Source organism: Ursus arctos, unplaced genomic scaffold, assembly GCF_023065955.2.
Source record: "Ursus arctos isolate Adak ecotype North America unplaced genomic scaffold, UrsArc2.0 scaffold_14, whole genome shotgun sequence".
In the NCBI taxonomy this organism is placed as follows: Eukaryota; Metazoa; Chordata; class Mammalia; order Carnivora; family Ursidae; genus Ursus; species Ursus arctos.
The window spans coordinates 19,413,364-19,440,990 of NW_026622808.1; the positions used below are offsets into that span (position 1 = coordinate 19,413,364).

The window sequence follows — 27,627 nt, forward strand, 5'->3', positions numbered from 1 at the left end:
TTATGTTTAACCTTGAGAAATTCCCAGACAGTTTTCCACTGTGGCTGCTCCATTTTATGGCGGACCAGCACTGTAGGAAGGTTCCAGTTTCGCCACATCTTTGCCAACACTTGTTATTATCTGTCTTTTTGAATTTAGCTTCCTAGTGGCTATGAAGTGGTATTTTGCTCCTTTTAAATTTTCATTTCCCTAATGACTGATGAGCTTTTCATGTGCTTAGTGACCATTTTTCTATCTTTGAAGACATGTCTATTCAAATCCTTTGTTTTTAAATTGGGGTATTTATCTATTGTTTTTGTAAAAGTTCTTTATATCTGGTATCAAGACCAATCCCTTATGAGATATATGATTTGCAGATACCATCTCCCATTATGTGAGTTGTCTTTTTACTTCCTTCCTTCCTTTTTTTTTTTTTTTTTTAAAGATCTTATTTATTTGACTGAGAAAGATAGGGAGAGAGAGAGAGAGCACAAGCAGAGGGAGCAGCAGGGAGAGGGAGAAGCAGACTCCCTGCTGAGCAAGGAGCCTGATGCAGGACTTGATCCCAGGGCCCCAAGATCATGACACTAGACAAAGGCAGCCACTCAGCCGACCGAGCCACCCAGGTGCCCCATCTTTTTACTTTCTTGATAGTGTCCTTAGAAGAAGACAATTCTTATTTTGATGAAATTCCATTTCTGTATTTTTCTTTTGTCACTTATGGTTTTGGTGTCATATCAAAGAAACTGTTGTCTCACCCATGAAGGTCATGAAGATTTACTCCTGTATTTTTTTTTAATAAAATTTTTTCCTATGTTTTTTGCCACCTCAATCTAATACTCCTGTATTTTTTTTTAATAAATTTTTTTCCTATGTTTTTTGCCACCTCAATCTAAGACTCCCATGCTCCCTAAATTGGTCGTGGAACAGGTTAGATTGACACTAGGGCACCTACCAACCTCAAGAAAAGTTCCATGCAATAAGATATACTGTAAAAACACCACAAAATCCCAATCTAGTGGCACATCCCTCTTAGGTATTAATTTGACTCTGAGAGACCCAAGGCTTATCTGAAGAAATGGTATCTTTAAGTTTCAGATAATTGAGCACTCCACCTTTTAGTATAACCACTTATTTTATGTCTAAGAACTGTGGTCCCTGAAGCTGTAGATCTTAAAAAAAAAAAAAAAAAAAAGTCAAAATCTTACTAAGACAACCTAGAATTACATTGGTCATTATGGGGAATGTTAGAGAAAGTTAGACAAAGTCATTTTAAGAAGTACGTTTGAAGGCAAGGGTTCCCAAATCAAACGAACAGAATTGGGTGCCTATTTTTTTTCACCACCTGTTCCCCCCACCCTCACCTCTGGCAGCAACTGGTCTGTTCTCTGTATCTGAGTTTGGCGTTTTTTTTTTTTGTCTGTGTAAGATTTCACATACAAGACAGATCATATAGCAATTTTCTCTGTCGTATTTCACTTAGCATAATGCCCTCAGGATCCATCCATGTTGTCAAAAATAGCAAGATTTCATTCTTTTTTATGGCTTAATAGTATTCCAGGTGTGTGTGTGTGTGTGTGTGTGTGTGTGTGTGTGTGTGTATGTGTACACCACAATTCACAATTTCTTTATCCATTCATCTATTGATGGACACATAGGTTACTTCTTTATCTTAGTTATTGTAAGTACTCTTATTATATTTTCTTTTAAATATGTTATAGTTTTAGGTCTTACATTTAGGTCTCTGATCCATTTTGAGTCAATTTTTATGCATCTTGTGAGGTAGGAGTCCGACTTAATTCTTTTGCATTTGTCTGTCCAGTTGTCCTAGTACTATTTGTTGAAAAGAATTACTCATTTGTTTGTTTACTTTTCGAGATTTTATTTATTTATTTGAGAGAGAGAGAGAGAGGGAGAAGTAGGCTCCCAGGGAGCCTGACACGGGGCTTGATCCCAGGGCCCTGAGAACATGACCTGAGCCACCCAGGCACCCCTGTTGAAAAGATTTAGATCAGTTTGGGGAGTATTGCCATCTTAACAATATTAAGTTTTCCAGTCTATAAACACAAGATGTCTTTTCATTTATTTAGGTCTTTGTGGTGTTGTTGTTGTTGTTGTTGTTTTTGGTGGATTCTGTAACAGTTTCTATAGACATGATCATGTCATCTTTGAATAGTTTGCTTCTTCTTTTGGATGCATTTATTTCTTTTTCTTGCCTTATTGCCTTGGCTAGAACCTCCAGACAAGAGAGAGAATGGGGGGAGAGGCAGAGGGAGAGAGAGAATCTCAAGCAGACTCCCCACGGAGGGAACCCAGTGTGGGACTCCATGTCACAACCCATGAGATCATGACCTGAGCCTAAACCAAGAGTCGGACATCCAATGATTGAGCTACCCAGGTGTTCCCCTCTCCTTTTTTTTTTTTTTTTAAACATAGGTGCCTAAGGATGCCTATAGGTGCTCTTGGGTCCCAGGGTCTTGGGATTGAGTCCCCCATTGGCTCCTTGCTCAGCGGGGAGCCTGCTTCTCCCTCTGCCTACTCTGCCTGCTGCTCCCTCTGCTTGTGCTCGCTCTCTTTCTTTGTCTGACAAATAAATAAATAAGATCTTTTAAAAAATATATAGGTGCCTGGATCTATAAATTTGCCTCTGCATACTGCTTTTACTGAAGCCTGTAAGTTTTGGCCTATGTGTTGTGCTTTCATTTTCATTCATCTCAGAGTATTTTCTAATTTCCCTTACGTTTCCTTCTTTGACTCACTGGTTATTTAGGACTGTGTTGTTATTAATTTCCATGTACTTGTAAGTTTCCCCAAATTCCCTTTTGTTACTGATTTCTCACTCCATTCCATTGTGGCCAGAGAACATACTTTTTTTTTTTTTTTTAAAGATTTTATTTATTTATTTGAAAGAGATAGAGACAGCCAGCGAGAGAGGGAACACAAGCAGGGGGAGTGGGAGAGGAAGAAGCAGGCTCACAGCAGAGGAGCCTGACGTGGGGCTCGATCCCATAACGCCGGGATCACGCCCTGAGCCGAAGGCAGACGCTCAACCGCTGTGCCACCCAGGCGCCCCCAGAGAACATACTTTGTGTGGTTTCAGTCCTTTGACATTTATGAGTCTTGTTTTATGGCCTGACCTTAATACAGCTTAACCTGGAGAATGTTCCGTGTGCCCTGGATAAGAGTGTGTATTCTGCTGTTGTTGGGTGGAGTATTCTGTGCAGGTTTGATAGATCTCATTGGTTTGTGGTGGTGGTCATGTGTTCTGTTTCTTGTTGATCATTTGTCTGGTGTTCTGTCCATTATTGAGGATGGGGTATTGACGTCTCCCCACGACTGCTGTTGACTTGCCTCTGTTCCCTTGTCTTGTGCTCTCTGTACGATTGCTTGCTAGTCCTCAGTCCAGCCCAGCCCAACTAAGTCCGCTCTCTCCTGCATGAGCTTTCCATTTCCCCCTCCAGACAGGGCCTTGGGGTAAGGCGACAGGCCTGAGCATCTGTTGTGCCCAGGGCTGATCCCTAGGCGGGGATTGCTGTTTGGAGTGGAGCAGATTTAGAAACATCTTGCCAGGTCTGCCAGGAGAGACTGTGCCAGGGTCCTTCTTGAGGTGCCAAGGAAGGTCTCCCTTCCTGCCATCACCCTATCAACCCATCTTGTGGGATAGGGCCCTCTGTGTGCCGGGCAGTGGGCTTCCTCTGTCTTGTCCTTCTAAGCCTGCTGATAGCCTGACGGGGTGAGCACGGTTACTATCCCCATCTTATAGATGGAGAAACTGAGATCCGGGCAAGTGAGGGCCCTTGTTCAGGTCTCACAGCGAGGCTGTGGCTGAGCTGTCCAGCTACAGCCTCTGTGCTCTCCACTGTCATGATCTGCCGGTCAATTTATCCCTACAGGGAGCTGTGTCTGGCCGTCCTGTCGTCAGAGCTCGTCTTTGTTTCCGGTGTGGTGACCAGGATGGTACCGGCAGATGGGGACAGGAATGAGGCCAGTTGGGTTGGTGCCTCACTGGTTGTTGGTGGTGGGGAGGGGTTGCTGTTAGCCTAGGTGGCTTTGGTCTAGGTGACCAAACCTCTCTAGTTTCAGTTTCCCCATCTGAGAAGTGGGGTTGGTGAGAGGCCCTTGAAGGCAGAACGAAGACTCGTATGCAGGGAGCTCAGCTCAGTGCCGCATTGTGCGGACCCTGGAGATGCCGGCCCCTCCTGCAGTACACTCCTCAGCACCTGTCGTGTGCCAGGCTCGGTACACGGTGCTGGGAATGGGGCAGCAGGCCATGAACAAAGCAGACAGTTCAACATGGGGACCAGTATGCAGGAAGGAAGCATGGAGAGGGGACAGAACCCGGCCTGGGGAAGCACTCAGGGGACCTCTCCCAGCAGGTGCCGTCCAGCCAGTGTCCAAAGGAAGAGTGGAGGGCTCTGTGGGGACATCTGGAGGCAAAGGAGCCCAGAAGAAGGCTGATGTCAGATGTCAGCGGGGCCCGGAGGCGGGAGCCGGGGCAGCCAGCGGAGAATGGCAGGGAGGTGATGGGGCACTGGCGCTGGGCCTTGTGGGCTGCGGCGAGGACACTGGTTTTGTCCCAAGTTTTCTGGAAGCCACAGGTGGGTTTTATGTGGGCAGCATGATCTGACTTGTGGTTTACAAAGCTCTCCCTGGCTGCCAGGCTGGGAACACATGGGGCAGGGCAAGAGTGGGGCATGGAGGGTTGGGGAGGATGGCTGTGACCCAGGGGACTCAGCCTAAGCGGCGTGGGACCAAGCAGAGGGCCGGGGGATGTGTTCGGCTATGTTGAAGGCAGGATTTGCTGAGAGATCGGCTGTCGGGGGTGTGGAAGGCATGGCTCGAGAAAGGTCAGTAAGGCCATCCTGTCTTGTGTGACACTGTCTGGACATTTCCTCACCCCGTCATCTGGGAGGGGCTCTGGGAAGGGGACTGGGGAGGACACACACCCATTCTCCTACTTGAAGAAGGAGCCTGCAAGGAGGATGGTTCTGGAATGCTGGGAGTGTGGGCAGGGCAGTGCCTGGCTTTCTTTCCTGCCTATTTACCAACATCCTGCCTCTGGGCTCAGTTGGGTCCCTCGCACGGTGACATGCACAGAACTAGGGATCCCTAAGTGGCCAAGCAGGCCATAGAGATGCAGCAGGGACTCACGCCCTGGCACCCGCACTGTCTTCCCCTGTCCCCACCACACCCCATTTTATAGGTGAGGAGACTGGGCCCAGGATGTGAGTGACCTTGCTGCCAAGGTCACACAGCTGGCATGCAGCTGGGGTGGCTGTGTGACACAGGCTGTGTGCTGCAGGGTAGAGCAGTGAGGATGCTCAGGTGACCCCCAGGAGGGCAGACTCAAGAGCTTGGGTCCCCGACTGCCAGCGTTTTTTCTGTCAACTATGAAAATGCTGCTTGGCTGACTGGTTGCTTTGGTGCTTCTCAGTACAACTGAAAAGTTAAAAATTACTGTATATATATATATTTTTTAAAGATTTTATTTATTTATTAGAGAGAGAGAGAGAGCACAAGCAGGGGGGAGCAGCAGAGGGAGAAGGAGAAGCAGGCTCCCCGCCGAGCAGGGAGCCTGACGCAGCGCTCAATCCCAGGACCCTGGGACCACGACCTGAGCCAAAGGCAGACGCTTAACCGACTGAGCCACCCAGGTGCCCCCCAAATTAATATTTACCTGTTATAAAAGTTATAAAAAAGTGGGGCGCCTGGGTGGCGCAGTCGTTAAGCATCTGCCTTTGGCTCAGGGCGTGATCCCGGCATTCTGGGATCGAGTCCCACATCAGGCTCCTCCGCTGGGAGCCTGCTTCTTCCTCTCCCACTCCCCTGCTGTGTTCCCTCTCTCGCTGGCCGTCTCTCTGTCACATAAATAAATAAAATTTAAAAAAATAATAATAAAAGTTATAAAAAAGTTACAGAAGACCAAAATTCAAGTCGTGTTGGAAACTGAGAACAGAAAGTTTTTCCATTTGCCTTCTTTTTTTTTTTTTTTTTAAGATTTTATTTTATTTATTCAACAGAGATAGAGACAGCCAGTGAGAGGGAACACAGCAGGGGAGTGGGAGAGGAAGAAGCAGGCCCATAGCGGATGAGCCTGATGTGGGGCTCAATCCCATAACGCCGGGATCACGCCCTGAGCCGAAGGCAGACGCTTAACCGCTGTGCCACCCAGGCGCCCCTCCATTTGCCTTCTATACATGACTTCCGTCAAGGGCTCAGCTGTCCCCTCCAGGTTTGTTGTCCCCACACAGGCAGGAAATGTGCACAGGCATTAAAAACATTTTTTTTTGGAGGACGCAGTCTGTTCTATGCATCACACTTTGCTTTCAGCACTGTGGCCTGGATTGCCTCCTGGGCCAGTTCCAAGATTGATTTAGCCAGTTCCATGCTGATGGACATCTAGGTGGTTAAAGATTGCATTCTGGAAAGCACTGCTGCAGGGAGAGGCCATCCTTGCAGACCCACTGAGGAGAGTGAAAACAGGGTGACGTGGGGTGGGGTTGTCAATAGGGGACAGTTAAGCCTCTCAAAAGAGTTGACATCTGAATTGAGTCCTGAGTGACCAGAGGAAGCCAGGATTGTGGAAAGGCTCAGAGGTCCGGGCAGACGATCAGCAGGTGCAAAGGCCCTGCAGCAGAAGTAGGTTTGGCCTGTTTGCTGTACCTTGACCAGCCGTGTGGGTGAGGGAGTGAGTGAGGGTGGGGACGAGGGTAGGGAGGTGGCAGGGCAATTGGAGGCCATTGGGAGCCCTTTGGAGCAGAGGAGAGTCATGGTCTGATTCATATCGTGTCCAGTTTTCCCTTGATTGTATAGGGCAAATAGTCTCTTTTGGGCACCGTAGTAAGAACTTTGCAAATCCTTCCAACTACCATCTGAGGCAGGTGACATTATCCCCACTTTACAAATGAGGAAACCGAGGCCACCAGAAAGGTACCAGACCTGCACAGATAGTCCAGAAAAGAATTGGCAGTGCCTGGATTCCAGCTGGGGTCTGAGAGGCCCAAGAGCCATGGCTGCTTGACTCCACGGGCCACTTCCTGCTTCTGCTCCTGGCCTGGCCTCCATATGAGACCTTGGAGCAGGTGACCCTGTGGCGGAAAGCCAAGGGTGGGGCCAGTTCTGGAAGCTGCAGGACTGCTGAGCAGGGAGGAGCCTACTGGAGACTGTGAAGGGTGGCACCTGGAGCGGGTTGTGAAAGTCAACAAGACCGCCCACGCCCATCTGAGCCCCAGTCTCATTGGACGGTGGCAGGTTTGGTCCTTCATCCCACAAACATTGGTCACCTGCCTCGTACCTGGTTCGCTGTTGAGAGCTGAGGAGAGACCAGAGAACATGCCAGCGAGGGGACCCTGCTCCCATGAGGCTGCCACTGTAATGGGTGGGTAGGAGAGAAGGGACAGACCATAGCCATATGAACAAAGCAGTAAATTGGAAGATGCCAGTTATGAGAAGAATTGAGAATCAGGCCAGATGGCCTATAACAGAGTGGGACCTGCTTTATATTTGGGAGGTGCTGAGCAGCGGTACAGAAGAGGTAGTTTGGCTGGGAGTTGCTAGTTGGCCCTGTGGATGTTGCAGGGAGAGAGTTTTAGGCTGACAGAGTAGCCAGTGCAAAGGCCCTGAGGCAGGACCATTCTTGTTCTGGGGGAACATGGCAGAGAACAGTATAGCAGGAGCTAAGCCAGTGAGGGGGAGGGCCAGGAGGTGACTGGGCAGGTTGTGCAGGGCCTTGAGAGGACTTGGGGTTTTACCCCAAGGGAGGTGGGAGCCTTGGGAAGCCTCTGAACAGAGGGGGGACATGCTTTGACGTGGCATCCACAAGTGCCCTGCGGTCACTCTGGGGGTGAGGGTGGGTAGCCTGAGAGGCAGCAGCTGCACTGGTCCAGGCAAGCACGGATGGCCTGCGTGATGGCTTTGGATGTGCAAAGAAGTAGGCCAATTCATTCTCCATCTGGAGGTGGAGTCAGCAGGGCTTGCTGCAGGGTGGGGTGGGCAGTGAAGGGTGGGAGGAGCCCTGGGTCTGCAGTCTGAGTCAGCCTGCCTGGCCCTTGGGTTGACTACAAGGACACAGTGGCACCTGCCTGGGGCCACTGAATGTGGGCTGGGTTCTGGGTGACCAGTGGTTACTGTTGGATGGCATCCAGATGGTGGTAATGAGGCAGGGATTGGGTGGGGACCAGTGGGGCACGTGGACTGGGTGGTAAGGCTCCGGAGGCCCAGCGATGAACTCTGCCTCTGCCCTAGCAAGATCACAAACGAGGCACTGGGAGGTGCGGGGATGATTGGGCGGGGGGGTCTGCCTCATTGACATCTCACGTGTGTTCCCATCACAGCTCTGCTCCTTTCTTGCTGAGTTGCCTGGGCACGCCCTGAAACTCTGAGCCTTAGTTTGCTTATCTGGAAAATGGGAGTATTGTCCCTGGTGTCATTCTTTTGGTGTTGCTAGAGGGTTTGCTGAGATGTTGCCAAAGATGGGGTTAGAGAAGAGCTAGGGGGCAGCCAGTGCTTCCTATCTGGGCTCTTATCAGCCTGAAAGAGTGAGGGTTCCTGGAGCGTGGGCCTCCTGCTGAGGGCTCTTCCCATGGCTGGTGTTGTGCTGAGGTCTCCTGGTCACTCTGAAGCTTTGAGTGACCCCAGTGAGGATATGGTGATGAGGAAGGGATCCCAGCCTAGGGCACTTGCTGGGCCTCCTGCTATCATGCTGCCCAAGTGAGGGGTCACCTGGGCGCTTACCAGCTCTGACTCATCCTCTGCTGGCTTATCTGTTTGTTTTCCCTCCCCTGGGAAGGCCTCCACCTGCTCACTTGTCAGCCTGGGTTTTGAGGCTCCATCGTTCCCTCAGGCAGGCATCCCCACCCATGCGGGGGGCTGGAAGCCAAAGGGTCCTGGTGGGATCTTATGCTGTGTTCAAAGAACAGTAAATAAACAGCTGGGGCTTCTGATCTGCCCCTGGTGCCACCTCCTGTTGTGCCTTTCCCTCCCTGCTCCCTACCACCTGTGCCCTGGGAGCCCTCATTACTTTCTAGGGAGAGGTGGTTCATTTTAGGGCTTGGAAAGTGAGGCTCCAAGAGGGTGAAGTGACTTGTGCAGGTCAGGCGGCCAGCGAGATCTTTCCTGAAGGATGAGTGGCATCCTTTCATCCCACAGATGGCTGTGCCAGTGCCCAGAGAAGGTGGAGAGCTGCCTAGGACCACACAGCTCAGGGGGTCAGGGCTGGGCTTTGAACCCAGGCTCTCTGGCTCCAGAGTCTGTATTCTGCCTGGCCACTCACCAAACATTTAATGAGCACCTGCTGTATGCCAAGCACTGTTCTAGGTGCTGGAGCTTCAATAGTGACCAGGCCAGGTGAAGTCGTATGCTGTCACAGGACCTGATTTCTGTTGAAGTCCATGTTGTGGGAGTAAGAAGGGTTATGCGTTTGGGAGGGAGGGGTGCAGTCCACTACATCTGCCCACGGGTGGGTGGGCAGTGCCTATGCGGAGGAGTTTTCTGGCAGACAGAACAGTCCCTGCAAAGGCTGGAAGCCAGAAGTACAGAAATCCCAGAGGTGGAGGATGCAGGGGTGATATGGGGGTGGTGGGATGGGCAGGTAGAAGACCCTGTCAAATGTGGGATGGATCATGTGACTTTTCAGGAGGGAGGCTTGGATCCCTGGTTTTTGCTTTAGAGAGATAACCGTAGGTAACCCGGGAGGAGGATCCTGGGACCAGATCCGGGCCTGGTGCAGAAATGATCATGGTTAACACTTACTGAACCCCGACTCTGTGCCAGGGAACGGAATAGACCCGAGATCCTGTCCTGGGGAGCTGCGTGGCGGAGAGGGGTGGGTTAGCAGATGAGTGGCTTGGAGTGTTAGTGATGAGGGAAAAGATGAAGGTGGAAAGGACATGGGGTGGGGGTTGGAGCTGTGAGCGAGGGTGGGAAGTCTCCCTAGGGAGGTGGCATTGGAGCCAGAGCTGTTGGGGGGGGGTGAGTCATGGGGTGCCTGTTTAGTACCCAGGTGACCTTGGGTGGGCAGAATTACTCCATCTTACTGACCAGGAAACCAAGACGAGAGAGACAGGGAAGCTGGCCCGAGTCACACTGTGTGCAGGGCAGGCTGGGTATACAGGGGCCCTTGTAGCAGGTGTGGTGGGGTGGGTGAGGGCAGAGGAAGCAGATAACTGAGGCTTGAGAGTTGATTCCAGATAAGGGGACAGTGTCCTGGGCAGAGCTACTTGGGGAGGTGGTTTCCTTCCCAGGGGAAGGAAGGCCCCACCCGAGAGGTGCTCCCGCTGCTTAGGAAGGCCCAAGAGTGCTCCTGCTGCCTTGTGTCAGAAAACCCTGGGGGACCTGGGGGCACAGCTGGGCAGGCCCTTCCTCACCGAACCTCCTGGGGATTTCTGGGGAGTTGCTTTTGGGGGGCGCTGTCCAGGCTGCGGGTGGGTATTGCTGCTCTTTCCACTGAGAACTTCTGGAAGCACAATTGAAGGAATCCCAGGGCTCCTGGTGCGTGAGGCCGTGTGCGCCTGCCCAGCCTCGTCCTTCAGCCTTCTCCCACTCTGGCCGTGCCTCCTTTGCCCAGGCCGCACCTTCCAGTCATCCTTCCCACCTCCCACCAAGTCCTGGCCCCAGAAAGCCGTCTTCCCTGCATGTGCCCAGAGCTCTTGGGGTTCTCTTGGACAGCGTGCTGGTCCTTCTCGTGTTCTGCTGAGGCTCTCATTGTCTGTTGTCTGTGGTGTTACCATTGTGCTCCTGGTGCCTGGCCCCCCAGCCATGCCCTGAACAGTCACAGGACAGCATCTGCCAATACCAGTGGCCGAAGGCTTGGCCCTGGCTGGGGAGATGCCAGCAGCCTTTGAGTCAGATGTGCGGGCCCAGAGGCTGGGTAACCTGGGGTCAGAGGCCAGACCCCATGAATTTCAGTCCACATTCCCACCACTCCCTGACGCCTAGTGACCTTGGGTTTTTTTTTGTTTTTTGTTTTTTTAAATAAATGCATACACTCAGGAAACCACCAGACAGATCAAGATAGAGGATGTTGTCATCCCAGAAAGTTCCTCGTGCCCCTTCTAATCAGTTCTCCAAAGGGAACCAACTGCTCTGATTTCTATCTCCAGAGACTAGTTTTGCCTGTTCAGGTCTACCCTCTGACTCAGCAGGAGAAGCAGGGGCGTGTGTCTACAAGATGCATGTGTGCAAATGTTCATAGCAGCTGTATTTGCTAATGACCCCGAACTGGAAAGACCCCAAATGTCCCATCAACGAGAGAACAGATGAGCAAACTGTGGCCCGTCCATGCCACCAAACGGGTCAGCGGTGAAAAGGAACCTGTGTCAGTCTCACACGCAGCATAGCAGGGGGCACATAGACGGTGTGAGGGATGCATTCCCATGCTTCTGTATTGTTCCGTCACGGACCCATTCCGTTGCGTTTAAGAGGTGGAGTGGGAGATTCTGGCGAAAGACACACACACTGTCACTGCTGCTGTCATTGATTCTGTGTTGGAGGGCTGGCGCTGATGGTTTCCAGGGTGCCATGTCTCTGATGTGCGAGGGTCCTTCTGTCCCTGCCTCTCAGGTCTTTGTCTCTGAGCTAGGGGGCCTGGGGCTCTGGGAGGGCCAGGGCCAAGGCCATATGTGGTGCTTGAGAGGTTAACAGCTATCAGCAGGCCTGCCCTGTCCCTGGGAGAGCCTGGCATCTGGCTTGAAGTGGTTTTGCTCTCCTGGAGACACTGGGATGCCCCCTCTGGTGAGGGCCATGGTGAGAACTGACTTTAGAGCCTGGGGAGCTGGGGGCCTCCTCGCTGTTTCCCCGCCCTGCCCGCCCTGCATGTAGCTCACTTCTTGTTTCCCCTTCTCAAGAGGGGCCTTCTCTGACCATCCCAGCTGGGATGCCCCGTACCACTTGTCCTGTGTCCTGCACAAATTGCAGGTGATCTAAACATTTATCTAGGTGCAAACCTTGTTTGAAATTCTCTGAACCTAGAACCTTTCTCCATTTTATATGAGACAACACAAGAATCCTTTGCACGGCTTTGATGATCTCTGAAAATGCCCCTTCTACTTCAGTGCCCACCTGGACCCCTGCTCTTTGGCTTTCCTTTCCCGCTGGTCCAGAGTGCCTTCTGGTGGTCCCACTCTGCATGGATCCACAGGTGTTAGTGTAAGCCGGTCGGGTGGTGCCTGAGTATTTCCGTAGTGAAAGACACAGGCTATATTTTTTATTTAACAGCTTTATCAAGGGATTGTTTATGTATTAGGAAATCTACCCATTTCAAATGCAGTGATATTTTTAGTAAATTTACAGTAAATATTAAGTAAGCACCATCACGGTCAAGTTTTAGAATGTGTCCAGCACTCCAGAAATCTCCCTCCTTGTTTCCCACCCCTGAGCGAGCACTGATCCACTTCCTACCTGTATAGCTTTGTCCTTTTGGGGCATGAAACACATCATATTTTGTCATCAACTACTTTATAATTTCATCTTTATATCATACATATGGCATTATATTAATTTGTAACATGTAGGTAGGACACATACTGATCTCTTTGAGGTGTGGGGGAGATTGTTCAAATATCTGTCCATGAAAGGGCTCTTTGGGCAGGCTGGGGCTGGAGCACAGCCAGCCAGAGGGAAACGGTACCGTTCATCGGCAACCTTCATTCCAGTCCCTCCTCTGCCCCTTGTGGCCTCAGGACCCTCCAAGGTCAGAGCATTCCCCAGTGCCTGGCTGGGACTGGTGTCTCTGCTGACATTGCCCCATTTGCAAGACGGGATTGCTCCACATGTGTGGTCACACTTCCTGCCCTGCAAGCCAGCCGCGTGAGTAACTTCTGTCCTTTTCCCCTCCCACAGGGACTTCCTTCCCCGAGGTTCAGGAATCGTCACCCGGCGGCCTCTCATTCTGCAGCTCATCTTCTCAAAAACAGGTACAGTGGGACAGCTCGCTGCTGCAGCAGGAAATGAGCATGGACGCAGCGCCCAGCAGGAGTGAGGGGGCCGATGGCGGTGTCTGGGGTCTTGGGCTGCCATTTGGGCTTGAATTCATGGTCTCCACCTGTGTAGCATAGTTGAAGCTCAGTTCGGTGAACACCCACCCCTCGTGTCCTCCATTGTGACCAGGCTGCTAGGCGCCATGTTTGCTTGCTGTTACGGATAACACATTTTTGCTGAACGCTTTCAAAATCAGTAGCAGACACTGTGGCACGTCAACCCAGAATGCTTCAATGAGCCTCCCCTTGCACTAAGGACACCTTCCTACAGTCACAGAGCCACACCCAAGAAAAGTAATTGTTCCTGCATGGTATCTGATGCCCAGTTGTTCCCCCCCGGATATCTTCCCTGGCTAGTTTTCCAGCTGCTCTGATCAATCCCCTCCTACGCTCGGTTGTCCTGTCTCGTATTTTTGATAGAGCAGCATCACCACCATGTCTGTTTCGATGACGACATTGGCTTTGGGAAGAGGCCCACCCATTGAATATAGAATGGCCCACGTTTAAATTTTTTTCTGTCGTACCTTCAGTGGCCTCGGTTTATTTCTGTTCCTTCTATACAAGTCTGGCATGAGGTGGGCATGTCTCCCAGCATAAAACCCACCTGGTCCTCCTTGGAAAGCATCTTGGGTCAGAAGCTGGAAGAGGACAGGGGAGCTCTGGGAGCATGGCCTCTCCTCCTTCCAGAGCCCGGAGCCCCACCTCTGCCCTGGTGGGTCGGCCCTGTGCACTAAGACTGCCTGGGTTCAGATTGTGACTGTGCAGCTTACTGGCCTCTGCGTCTTCCCCACTGACCGGGAATATCAGCCTTGGTCGGTTTGTTATTCAGAGGGCGCCAGGCTCACTGCACCGCCCGGTTAGACACACCGCCCGGTTAGACACACTCGTGCTAGGTAGGCAGCTGACACACCCCCATTTTACGGGCAAATTGAAGCTTAGCCAGGCCATCTTCTTTTGTGCCGGGCACTCAGGCCATCTGCCTTTACTCTGGCTACCCGATCCGGGATGGGCACCAGGATGGTCAGACGTCAGCCCCTGCCCTATGCTGTGTCCCAGTCAAGCGCTCCCGTTTTCATCTTCTGACTCCGCCCAGCCCACCTGCGAGAGGGCGTGGCTCGTGGCCCGCGCCTCCTCTTTGTGAGCTCTGCCATGTCATAGGCCACAGGCGAGCCAATGGGCTGCTTCCTGTGGATTTAGGTGTCCAATCAGCTGGGCCAAGACTGGCAGCAGCAGAGCCGCGGGTTTCATATGACAGCTCAGAGAGTCAAGTAAGGCTTGGCCCAGTGGATTTCCGCTTTCCACTCAGCAGGTTGGTGGAGGGTGGGGACTGAGGATCTGCATTTTTAATGAGTTCCCAGCTGATGCTGATGTGCCTGCTTCTGGCCCCTGGCCACACAGGGAAAGCCTCTGCCGTGGTGGGTGGGCCCTGCGAACTAAGACTGCCTGCGTTCAGATCGTGACTCTGCAGCTTACTGGCCTTATGGCCTCTGGGGAGGGACTGCTGCTCCCGATGTGTTTCCTGTCTGGACACTGAAGATAATAATAGCGCTGACTTTGTTAGTTGCCATGAAGACTACGTTATTCAATACGTCCAACCCGCAGCCTGGTGCCTGGCACACTCCTGGTCCTCCCTGTGTGGTGCTGACTGAAGGGCTGCAGTTTTGTGCTTTCTGCTGGCCTGTTCCGGATGGCCCGCTGGGAGAACAGGTCTGCTGGCTTTCTGCACTGGAAAGTGGCAGGCTGTGTCATGGTGGGAGAGTTCCCCCATCATCTCCATGGTGACCGTCACCAGCTGTGGTCCACTGAGCACTTAGTGTATGCCACAGGCTGGTCCAGGCCCAGGGCACAGCAGTCATGGGACCGGGGTTGCTGCCACCACCCTCCACATGCCCACCTGGCATTTCCATTGGTGTCAGGGGACAGAAGCAGGAGACCGGGGCGGGGGGCGGGGGGAAGACAGGAAGGCCTGGCCCCCAGCAGATTGGAGTGTGTGTGGAGAGGGGAGAGGGACTAACTTCATCCTAGAGAGTGGGGCATCCTAGGGCTTCTCTGAAGAAGTGATGTTTTAACCAAGGCTGACAGGTGTGTTGGGGTATCAGGGAAGGGGGAGCTCTCCTTCCGGAGAGTGGCAGATGCGAAGAGCACTGAAGGCAGAAACTCTGAGGGTGCACATCAGCCTAGTGCCTGACCTGAACCAATGCTGGGGTCTCCGTTCCCATCATCCCCGCTTTACAGAGGAGGGAACTGGGGCTTCCAGAGATGAAGCCACTTGCCCAAGAGCACACAGGAGCGTCATTGTGAGAGCCCAGCCCTAAACCTACTTGGTGGGGTGCATCCTTAGGCCCAGGTGTTACCTGACCAGGTCCTGTGGCTGCTGGTGAGAGAGACCACAGGAGCCCGCCCAGGGCAGGGGACCGGAAGAGGTGGGAGTGGTGCCTGGGGGCAGGTGGGGACAGGGTGGCAGCCATGGAGATAGAATTGTGGTGGGGGGGGGGCGCCTGGGGGGCGCAGTCGTTAAGCGTCTGCCTTCGGCTCAGGGCGTGATCCCAGCATTCTGGGATCGAGCCCCACATCGGGGTCCTCCGCTGGGAGCCTGCTTCTTCCTCTCCCACTCCCCCTGCTTGTGTTCCCTCTCTCGCCGGCTGTCTCTGTTAAATAAATAAAATCTTTAAAAAAAAAAAAAAAAAAGAATTGCGGTCGGATCCTGTTGGGCTGGTGGTGGAGGTGGGAAGTGAGGCCCAGGTGTCCCATATGGGTGGTGGCCCTTGCCGTGTCCCAGCACATACTCCTCCTTCTCCACCTGACTGTGGCATCTCCAGTCTCTTACTGCTGCCAGCAGATGTGTGCCCATTTCCTACTGGACCTCAGCCAGCTGCCAGGGAGGCAGCGTGGGGGCGGCAGACGGGGGATGCCGTGGTCAGGCTGAGAGGGGGAAGGACTGGGGGTGTGGGCGAGTATACTGGCCGTTGGATTTACTTTGGGCCAGGGGCCCAGGGAGAACATTCTGGGGCAGGGACAACAGCATGTGTGGAGCTATGAAGTGGGGCTGGGGGTGGGGGGTGGTCAGGAGGCAGGTGACATGGCCCGACAGTCTGGTGAGGGATTAGGCAGTGAGAGCCCAAAGAGCATATGGGTGGGGGGAGACCTGCTCAGTCCACTGGCTGCCTTGTGGAAGAAAGATAGGCAGGGAGGCCAGGGAGAGGTTAGCCTCGAACCAGGCAAGAGGTGATGAGGCCTGGCCCGGGGCAGTGCTGTGGGGGAGAAGGGCAGTCTAGAGTGACCTAGAGGTGGGGGGTCCAGGGCGATGAACAGTGGAGGTGCTCGAGCTGGGTGGGAGGTGGGACATCCCATTAGTAAGAGGGAGGAGGCTAAGTGTAGTGAGGGACATGGTGATTGGTGGAGGGCCCTCTAGGGGCTGCATGGGGCTGCACTGCTTCTAGAGTGCAGTCTTCTGTCCAGCTGACTCTGAAGAACAGGACTCTGGAGCCAGACAGCTACCCCTATTGTCTGGGGCCTGGGGCAAGCAGCCTCCCTCTCTGTGTCTCAGCTTCCTCATCTGTAAAATGGGGGTGATGGTGGTACTTCCCTTGTGGCCCTGGCACCCCGTGTGGCTTTGGTGTGGCTGCCGCCTCCTGTGGGGTCTGGAGTCCCACGATGTCGCTCTGTGGCTGGGCCTCAGTCCTCCTCTCTGATGCCTCTGACACCGAGTGATGCCTGGCTTCTGGTCCAGACTGTTCTTGGTGAGCCATTACTTTTAATCTGCTTAGTTTAAAAATTACCTAAGACCACATGGAGTGCCTGGCTGGCTTAGTCAGTAGAGCTTGCTGTTCTTGATCTTGGGGTTGTAAGTTCGAGCCCCACATTGGGTGTAGAGATTACTTAAAAATAAAATCTTAAAAAAAACAATTACCTAAAACCGCAACCACCAGGAAGTTTGATGGCTCATGGATCAGCCCTGCTCCTCCTTGGGAACCACCCCTTGGCCTCGTAAACCCTGGGTGCTGGGGACTGTTCTTGTGTGGAATGTGGCCTGAGAGCCTCCCTTCCCTTGACCTCGGGTGGTGTTCTCGGGGGCCAGAGAGGGGATGGCCGGGCTTGGCTCTCAGCTTCCTTTTCAAAGCCTTGTGACCCCAACAGGGCCTTGCTGGCCTCTGGGACCTCAACTCCTCCTGGTCCCTAGCTGCAGCCACAGTCTTCCCTCCTCGCTCATCCTCAAGGTCAGCTCGTTCATTCACGCCTCCGGGCTCTTGCCCTCACTGTGCTCCTTCCCTGGAACACCTTGCCCGCCTTCCTCGTCCTCGTCCTCCTCCTCTCCCGAGTGTGAGTCCCCCCCCAATCATTGCTGCCTTAGTTCCTCCACAGCACGTATTTCGTAACCTCCTCTTGTTCTTATATTTTCTTAATGGTTTCTCTCCCCCCGGATGTCAGTGCCAGAAGGCAGGGTGTGCTTTGTCCACAGCTCTCTCCGGCGCCCAGCACAGCGCCTGGCCCCCAGTGCGTGCTCCGTCAGCATTAGCCAGGTACCTGAACGTGCTGTGGGGGCTGCTGCTGCTTCTCTTCTCTCCCGGTGGGAGGCAGCGGGATTATCAACAGCTCCTTCTGCGGCCCCTTTCCCCGTGAGCCTGGCACTGGCAGGGCCTTTTCTATAAAGGTGGTAGACTCTGCAGCATTTGGGGCATGGGCCTTGTGTCTTGATGAGGAAACAGAGCCAGGAGCTGGTGCGAGTCAGGTCGGGGGCTGTCACTTTCTCCGGTTTCGTGGGTTTTTTTTCCCACACTACCAAGCAGTTCTCCAATTCTTAGTGGACGTTGACTGGGTGGCCTACAGTCACCTCCATTCCGACACTGCCTGCCCGTCTGAAGATAGTGTCAGACCCCCTAGAATAAGCGCTCGGCCCCACCAGACTGTCGCCCTCCACCCCCACAGCCAGCATGAGTCTAGGATGTCCCCTGTGCTCCTTGCCCCCGGCTATAGATCTGAGGTTCCCAGGCCCTCCTCAGGCTCAGTGAACTTGCTGGAGGGCTCACAGAGCTCAGGGAAACCGTTTACGTCCTAGATCAGTGGTTAATGTAAAAAGGATAGAACTCAGGAGCAGCCAGAGGGAAGAGAGGTGTACGCAGGGTGTGAGGAAGGGGTGCCCCTCTCTCAGCACCTCGTCCTGCTCACCAGCCAGGAAGCTCTCTGAGCCCCGTCCTTTAGGGATTTTTATGGGGCCTCATCACATGGGCATGATTGATTAAAGCACTAGCCATTGGCGATCGAGTCAACCTCTGGCCCTCTCCGAGGTGGGGGTGGGTAGGGATGGGCTAAAAGTTCCAGCCCTCTAATCACATAAATTGGTCCCCCTGGCAAGCAGCTCCTGTCCTTAAGTGCTTTCCAGAAGTCTCCTCATTAGCATAAACTGATGTGTGGTTGGAAGGGGCTTATTAGGAATGTTAAGACACCTTTATTGCTCTTATCACTTAGGGCTTTCCAAGGATTTTAGGAACTCTGTGTCAGAAATGGAGGGAAGAAATACAAATAGGTATTTCTTACTATAAATCACAATAGCACACCTTCCCAGTGGCGGTGTGTCCTAGAATGGGAGGTCTGCATGATTTGTCTCAAATCAGAGGGAGCCTGACGAAGCAAGCTCGGGGGTGCCACGGCTTTGCCTCTTCTTGGTTGGCTAAAGCCTCTGCAAAGCCCCTCTTTTTTTTTTTTTTTTTTTTTAAGATTTTATTTATTTGACAGAGACAGCCAGCGAGAGAGGGAACACAAGCAGGGGGAGTGGGAGAGGAAGAAGCAGGCTCATAGCAGAGGAGCCTGATGTGGGGCTTGATCCCAGAACGCCGGGATCACGCCCTGAGCCGAAGGCAGACGCTTAACTGCTGTGCCACCCAGGCGCCCCTTGCAAAGCCCCTCTTGATCAGACCCATTTGATCATGTACTCAGGGTCTCCTGGGTGTATTTGAACCCCCAAGTCTGTTCTCCCGTCCCAGGCCAGCATACCTGTCATGCCAGGTTTAGAGAAGGTAGACCCCATCTTCCGCTGCCAGGAGTCAGGCTGGTTTCCACTCCTTGCTGGGTTGAGAATGGGGAAAGGATGGGAAATGTCCATGAAGACCAGGGCAGGGCTCCTCCATGCGAAGCCCTGAGACTCCAGAGCGCCTGGGTGGCTTAGTTGGTGAAGTGTTCGACTCTTGATTTAGGCTCAAGTTGTGATCTCGGGGTCATGGGATCAAGCCCCGAGTCAGGCTCCGCACTGAGCATGGAGTCTGCTTGGGGTTCTCTCTCTCCCTCGCCCTCTGCCCTTACCCCCACCCTGCTCACTCGTGCATGCACGTGCTCGCTCGCTCTCTCTCTCAAAAAAAAAAAAAAAAAAAAAAAAAGCCCTGATACCCTAAGGCCAGCCTTGTGCATTTCCCTGGCTGGCAGCGAAGCTATCTGTGTGCTTCCTGTGGGCCCAGCACGTTGGAATTTGATTTCCTAGCAGCCCCGCAGCTGTGTTCTGTGTTGTCCCATTTCCTTGTAGGGGAACTGAGGCACCGAGAGGGGTTGGAACTCCGAGCTGGGTGTGGCTAGGCATGCCCACCTCTCTCTCTTCTTCCTGTCACCTCCCCACGTGATGATGTGGCACCTGACTCACCCTTTCCAGGCCGGAGAGGCTAGGCCGGGTTGGTCACCTGCTCTGCCTGCGGGTTAGGGAGGGTGCCTTCCGGCCTGTGGGCCTCCTCCAGCTCCTTTGAAACAGGAGGAAGCCGGGTCTGAGGGAACCCGGCCACTGTCTTGGGGCTGTTTCCTTGTGCCCTGGGTGGCCCAGTACCCGGAAGGTGGTGTGGCGGCACGCACTTGTCATCTCCCTTCTGAGGACACCTTCCCGAAGGGCCTGGGAGATGTCCAAAGTGGGGATTGGCTGCTTAGCACAGCAGGGACCCACTTGGGACTTGGCATGGTGTTGTCCTAGGCTGCGGCACCTAATGACTTTGAATAGGTCACTCAGTAATTTTTATCAAGCACCTACTAGCTACCAGGCACTGGAGAGACCAAAACTAAGTCTGCTCTCTAGCAGCTCCGCCTTAGCAGGGGGGACACCTGGGCACATGGCCTGTCAGGGTGGGTAGTGCCGTGGAGGGAGGGGCCGGGCGGCAGGGCATCTGCTGTTTAGAGCTGAGACCTGAAGATGAGGGAAGCGGGAACAAATCCTGGAAGGAGGGCAGAACGGCTTTCTAGAAAAAAACTCTGAGTGCGTTCACTGCCCCATGGTTAGGATGCAGGTGGGAAGCCCAGTGGTGGGAGAGGGTGGCTGGCGCCTCTGGGTTAGCAGCACGAGTGCTGGACAAGGGCCCAGTCTATTGCTTCATTCCTGGTGTGCTCCAGGCCCTGGGCCGGGTCCCGTGGAAACCCTGGGGCTGCCCTTCCTCCCAGGGAAGGGCCTGGCTCGGAGGGCAGTGTGGCAGTGGGGTGGGGGTGGGGCTGTCCGTGCTGCATCAGGGGTCAGGGACTGGTGAGACTGGCCTTGTTCTCTGCATACCAACAAGGGAGAGTTAGGAAACACGGCAGCTAGGCAGGGGACAGCGGTGCGGTTCTGCTGCGGGGACCTCAACTTTGGCTGCTGGGAGCGAGTTGAGAGGGAGGCATCACAGACTCTGAGCTTAGCCTTCAGGCCTCTGACTTACTTTTTGAGACAGGGGATCATTACAAAATCACCGACATTCCAGCACGTACAAGGCTGTGGAGCCCCGTGCAAAGCTCCTCCCGTCTGTTTCTCAGGATTCTGTTCTCTTCAGAGGGAGACCATAGCACAGAGGCAGACCTGACCCATAGGAGACATCCCTCCTTCCCCAGACCCCCTTGGCCCAGAGCGACCTCAGGCAATGGGGGGAAAGTCACCACCTCGGAGAGATGGTGCAGGCACGGGCTCTCTGCCCACCCCTGCTCTGGCCTGCCTCACTTGTCCTGGGGTGGGCTGGGGCTGAACTCGGGCAGGTTAGGCCCTCCAGGAGGTCCCTGTCCCCTGGCTTCTGCTGTGTTGGGTCTCTTTGGTGTGTCTGTGGCACCTGCTGTGACAGTGTCCACTTGGACAGTGTCCATCTTCCCACCAGACCAGGAGCCCAGCTCAGGCCTTTGTTGTCAAGATCTTGGGAAGGAAGGGCGGTGGGGAGAGAGAGAGAGAGAGGAAAAAACAGCAGGTGGCCTTGCCAGACTCCGTCCTGTCCAGTCTCCCATATATTCAGCTTGGTGGCCTTGGAGTTGGGCGTCCTTACAGAAGCTGAAGCAGGGACCATATTATCTTTCTGATAGTCATTCAGTCACACAGACGATTATTGAGCCGGTCAGTAGGTATACCCAGAGGGAGCCCCAGGGACAGAGTGACAGTGCAGCTTCCAATACCTGCCCTATAGGGTGAACCCGGAAAATAACACAGGGTGAGAAGGTCAGCATTGTTAGAAGGCGGCCAGTGCTTGGAGGGTCATAAGGCAGGGAAGGAAGAAAAACTCAAGAGGTTCATCATCTTGGATGGGGGCCAGAGTAGGCCTCGTGGAGAAGGTGACGAACAAACCTGAAGGAGGTTAGGGAGAGAGCCTGTAGACAGAAGAACCAGTGCAAAGGCCCTGAGGCAGAAGACCTGAATGGCTGGAGGAGAGTGAGTTGAAGTCTAGAAGCTGGGGAGAAGGAGATTTTGTAGGGCTCTGGGGAGGGTGGTGAGTTGGGAGCCGTGGACGGTTCTGAGGAAAGGAGGGCCAAGGTCTGGCTTTAAGAGGGTCGGTGCTGTGGGGGGAAAGCAGGCTTGGTCAGGAAGCTTTTGAATGTTAGAATCAACCCTGGAATCCGGCACATGGTTCCAAAGTGACAAGGAGCCCAGTAAGTGGGCAGCGAGGGATGGGCCTGGCAGGCTTCTGAACCTTCCTCTTGGGCACAGAGGGTGTGGTTTCTGCTGCCCACCGCTCCCGGGGGAAGAAGCTGTGGCTTTCCGGCACCATCTGCACAGCCTGCAGATGAAGGAGTTGGCAGAAGGGGACTGCCAGTGCACACTGGACTCTAGGGGTCACAGCCAGCAGGTCCTGGTCCCATTAACACCATCCCAGGGTGACCTGGCTCTGATGGGGGAGGAGGCCCAAGATGCAGGATGAGGTGTCAGGTGGCATGGAGTTTAGGAAGGCTCCCTGGGAGAGGCAACAGGCAAGCAGGCCCTGGAGGAGGAGCGGGGGGGTGGGCCTTCCAGGTACCAGACCTGGCAGGGCCCGGTCTACAAGGGAGAGGGCTTGTGTCCTGTGGCTGTGCTCCTGGAAGGGGGATGGTGTCTTGTGGGTGCTGAGCCCAGGGCCTTGAGCCGGATGAGAACTGAGGTATGCTGTGGGGGGTTGGGGAACTGTTCCATTTTTGGAGGCTGCTGCCGGAAGAGCAGCCAAGCGTTTCCTCTTGTCCCTGTGGAGGGCTCAAGCGTGACTGTCCTTGGGAACTGGGTCAGCTGATGGGGGTGGGGTGGGGGTGCCCATGCTAGTGGTGTCCTTGTTGCCCCTGTCCCCCGGCAACCAGTGCCCACGGTAGAGGTGGTTCTCAGTGATCTGAGCCCACAGAGTCCCCTGGGTCCCCGAAGCAGAGGTTCAGAGAGGTTAAGAGGCTGCTGGTGGCCTCACAAAGGCCACGTGACCTGAGAGCCACTACCTGGAGACAGATGATCTGAACTCGGAGTCCCAGCTCCACCACTGAGCTGGGGCCAAGTCACTTCCCCTGTCTGGGCCTCCTCAGGTTCCTCATCTGTGGCACAGATGCCTACTGCTGAGGCGCTCGCCCCGGAGGGGCATGTGGGGCCACCCACAGGCCTTGGCTGGAGCCAGCAGGGGCTGAATGTTGGCCACGGGTGGTTAGGTCACGGTGATGGGATGGCGAACCTCTTCGCACTCACTTCCTTCTGCCTCGCTCTGCGTCGGGGTGGCGATTCTAGAGCGGCCTGCCGCCTCTGTCGGGCTCCATCTCCATCCTCTTTTTTGAGGCAGCTCATGATGTGTCTGTGCTGGGATTTGTGTAGCCAGGTCTCCTCCTGGTGGACATTGAGGAGGTTTCTAGTTTTGTCCTCTTAGAGATGACGCAGTTGGACGCATCTCGGCCTCTCTGTAGTGGTCCAGTCCTTTGGGCTGTTTGCCAGCGTGTCTGACTTCCGTCTTCTTTTTAGCATCACTGCAGAGCCGTGGTCTCTGAGCTTATGGGGTTCCCCCCCCCAACATTTTACCACAAAAATTGGAACATATGGAAAAGTTGAAGAATTATACAGAAAACACCTATAAACTCAGTCCCCACATCTGAGGACGAACATATTTGATTTTTGCTTTATCCCATATCTGATGGGCCTGGCACTGATTGTTGGTCACGTGGCTCAGGAGGCATCAAGACACCCCCTCTGTTATCGTCCACTTGAGGCCCTGCCCAGAAAGCAGTTCTCCTGAGGGGTTCGTGTCTAGGTGGGGGGCCCTGCGAACAGCCAGGAGGTGAGGAGAGACAAAAAGAAGGGCTTTGGTGAGGCCAGTAGTGGCGCCCTGTTCCCCGTACCGTGCAGGCGCCTTGGGGAGGGACAGACAGGTCGCAGGGACATGCGTCTGGGATCTTGGCAAGCCGGCAGCTCAGGATCCTACTAGGACAGCGGCTTGCACCTCCTGTGACTGACCCAGCAAGGGAGCTTCTTCATCACGACTCCGGACTCGGTCTCACCAACAACACCAAGGGAGCAGCTTCCTCACACTCGCACCACCTGCTGTCTGGTGACGCATGCCAGTATTTCCCCTTCTGTCCTGTTCATCCAAAAGTGACAACTGCTGGTTACACCCACCTGTTGGTTTTTCTGTTTTTTTTTCTCATAGCTCGTCATGACGTGTCATTTCACAAAATACTTCACGAGAGTTTCCGTTCCCCTGGGGACAGGATCTTGGCTGGTTTTGTTCTCTGAGGAATTCCCTGAGGTCTGGAAGGGGGCTCGGCTGTAGGAACGCCCCCTGCAGATATTTTCTCTGAGAATGAATCTGTTGCACCCCAAATTCCTGGAGCCACTGTGACTGATTCTTTGCTTTCTCTGCTTGACAAGGCACCTGTCCCAGAAGGCCATCGGCTCCCTACCCACAAACGAGACTGCTTCTCTTTCTCATTTTGAACATCTTTCTTCGTTTTTCAGAATATGCTGAGTTTTTGCACTGTAAGTCCAAAAAGTTTACAGACTTTGATGAAGTCCGGCAGGAGATCGAAGCGGAGACTGACAGGGTCACGGGGACCAACAAAGGCATCTCCCCAGTGCCCATCAACCTGCGGGTCTACTCGCCCCACGGTAGGCAGCACAGGCACAGACCCTTTGGGTGTCGGGGCAGAGGGGAGCTGACTCTGTGCCACTCGTGGGTGGGGTCAGCCACTCTCTCACAAAAAATATGACCCCATTTTTCTTCACGTGCACATAGCCCTCTTGATCTCTGTCTTCCCATTTTTTGATAGGACCCTGGCACTGAGAAATCAGTCTCAGCTCTCAGGAAACACAGCATGCTGGGAAGACTGTTGGGAGTGGCGGGGACTGGGGCAAATCACAGCTGTATGCCCCTGTGTAAAGGGGTGGCCACAGTGTGGCTCCCGGGTCATGGCGGCCACCTAATGACACCAGCCCAGGGTAACCAGGTCTTCCAGGTCTCGCAGAGGAGCCAGAAAGCCAGTCTTGTCTGCAAAATGCTCTGATTTTAAAACTCCATCATTTACCTTGAGCAGCCTGCCACCATGTACAACTTGTGGCCCCAGGGTGCTAACTCAGATGGCATTTGGGGAATATTCCAGCAGACTCTGAACTCCTCAGCATGAGTTCTTGGAGGTGAAGTTTTAAATTGGCTTATTTTTTAATAAATGATGCCTGTACACGGCGTAAAAATTATGAAAGGGTGTAGAGCAAAAGCCTCCCCTGCCCTCAGTATCACGAACATACTTTGTATTTTGACGCCTGAGTCAGTAGTTACTCACGTGTGTGTATATCACGCATGTGTGTTTCATCACTTTTACTCAGATCGTAGCATAATATAAAATACCTCTTCTTTGTATGAATACATCTCAGAGTGTATCTGTTATCGGAGTATCATCTTTTTGTTTTTATGGTAAACATTGGTAAACAGCAGCCTTTGGTCTTGGCTGAATTGATGGGCCGAAATTTATTTAGCCACTGAGAGCAATTCCAGCGTGCCGATGCAAATGTCCCGATTTAAAACTGTATCACCGCAATAGAGAGAGGCTGTCTGTAGGAGGGGGCCCTCGAAGAGGAGCTACTGGATCGAAAGGTGTGATCCGGTTGGAGGGCAGGAGTCCTCCAGTCCTCAGTCCTGCGGCCTGACCCCCCCAGCACTTGGGGAAGTGGGCTGGGTAGCTGTGGGGCCGTGCCTGCCTCCCCTCCTCTGTCTCTGATGACCTTTCCCTCTGGTTTCCCCTCAGTGTTGAACCTGACCCTCATCGACCTCCCGGGTATCACCAAGGTGCCTGTGGGGGACCAGCCCCCAGATATCGAGTACCAGATCAAGGACATGATCGTGCAGTTCATCAGCCGGGAGAGCAGCCTCATCCTCGCCGTCACCCCCGCCAACATGGACCTGGCCAACTCGGACGCCCTCAAGCTGGCCAAGGAGGTCGACCCACAAGGTAACTGCTGAGCCCTGCAGTAGGCGTTCCCCTTCTGAGGGCCTGGGAGCATGGCAGCTTGCCCAGCATCCTTGATTCCAGGTCACTGGGGTTCTCTTTGGCATATGACCCCTAGGAAAAGGCCCTCCTGGGATACAGCATCTCCCGTGAGGACCCGCAGTGCCGGAGGGCTGCCCCGGGAGGCTGTCCTGTGGCAGTTGGGCATTTCTCCTCAGCTGGGTCCCCCTCTGTCAGAATGGCAACAGCAGTCCTAGCCTGTAGAGCTGCTGAGAGGACTGGAGATGTTCCCGTAACTGCTCAGGGGTCAGGCAGAACAGGTAAAAGGATGATGAGTTAATGAAGCCAGATGGGGTGAATAGGGATCAGTGGGGACTGTGGCATGTCTGGCTCGGGGCGTTCCGGGTCAAACTTTTCCTTGGGCCATTAAGTAAGTGCATGTCAGTTACATACCTGCTATATGCCAGGCTCTGTTTTGGCCTTAGGGACCCTGCAGGGGACAAAATTGACAGGACCCCTGCCACTGGTGAGTTGATGTTCCAGGGAGGGAGACAGAAAAAGAAAAGAAAATAAGCAGATGGGCCAGTTTCAGCCAGAAGTCAGCACTGGAGGAAAATCCGACCCTTTGAGAGTGGCTGGGGTGGGAGGGGGGTCAGAGGCCTCTGAAGATGTGAGGTTTCAGGCAAGACCAGAATGATGAATGATGAAAAGAGGCAAAATCCTGGAAAATGGCTGGTGATGCTAGATAGGCTGGGCTTGATTTGAGCCCCGGGTGCCCAGGGCATGGTGAGGAGGCCGTTGTGGCTGGGGCAGAGCGAGCCGAAGGGAGAGCAGAGGAGGTGAGGGAGGGGTAGGGCCGTCCAAGGGGCTTTGGTGGCTGCCGTGGGGAGCTGGGTGGGTCCTGCATATGTAGTCTGTTGTGGAGTGGGACACATACTGAAACACGGTTTGCAAAATGCCCTCCAACTGCCTGAGTCCAAGGTGATTTGGAGGGAGTCGGGAACCAGGGAGAAGCTGGGGAAAGATGGGCTCTGGTGCTCCACTCCCTGGCTTCCGGTCCCGAGTCCAGCCCGAAGGGTGGAGGGGTGGAAGGGTAGGAGCTGACGATCCTTTCTCATACAGACTGCAAGCTTTTCAGAGTCGAGGGCTGTGCTCTGAATATCTTTGTCCTGCGAAGGACACACTGTGTCCCCATGGTCATCCCAGGCATGGTCTCCCAGGAGAGGCCGCCCCTACCCGCGGGCCCCCCACAGCCTCCCTGTGCCCCCCGGTCGAGTCTCAGGGATGGAGCGTGATTGTGACAGAGATGCCACGGAGGCTCGATCAGGTGGTGAGGAAATGGGCACGGGTTCAGTTACACTTGTGAACTTGATGCTCGCTTTTGTTCTGGCTTTGAAAGTTTGTAATTATTACCCCCAAAATGTCACTGTTGTAAAACACAGAACCTAAATAGTCACCGCTCCCCTTCCCCCGCGGAGGTACCAGTGGCCACACCTGGTAAATAGCCTCTCATAGTTTGTTCTCCCGTGTAAACTCATATTTTAAAGAATGCGGTGATCTGTGTGCGTGTTTCCCTGTTAACATCGGGACACGTATACGCAGCATCCACGGAGCTGGCCGCTATCGGCCTCTTCTTTGTTCTTGAACATTTGGGTTGTTTCTGGTCTTTCATAAATAACGCTGTGAAATCCAGTGTTTCCAGTAGAGTCCGGGCGTCCAGGCCCCCACCCAGTCCCATCCCCTCCCTCCCTCTGCCTCTTCCCCTTCCTGCCTGGTGCGAGCTTTGTGGGTATTCACAGCTGTGCCCCTTTGCCCTTCAAAAAGGTGATGGCAGCTCACAGGCTCACTGCAGAATGTGAACAGGCAGGGGTGCCAGGGAGAGCACAACTGTCAGCCCCTGGAAGCCACCCCTTAGCACCCTCTGGAGATCTCCTTGGGCTTCCTGTATCACACATACGCACACGTCCACCAACATACATGGGTGCTGTCACAGAGGGGATCTGTAGGCAAGGAGCTTTGCTAGTAGGGTTCCCTTGATTCGAGA

The 27,627-nt window shown here is 53.8% G+C and overlaps 1 protein-coding gene across 17 annotated transcripts in view; it reads left to right on the forward strand.

Moving 5' to 3' along the window:
* The window catches only part of DNM2 (dynamin 2), an 82,517-nt gene that overhangs the window by 16,066 nt on the left and 38,824 nt on the right, over positions 1-27,627 (forward strand). For all 17 annotated transcript variants that reach the window (XM_044377937.3, XM_048226657.2, XM_026481406.4 and 14 more), the window contains exons 2-4: positions 12,817-12,890; positions 24,100-24,249; positions 25,383-25,586. In XM_044377937.3, the coding sequence (XP_044233872.1) occupies positions 12,817-12,890; positions 24,100-24,249; positions 25,383-25,586 (428 nt within the window). The remainder of the gene's footprint in view (positions 1-12,816; positions 12,891-24,099; positions 24,250-25,382; positions 25,587-27,627) is intronic.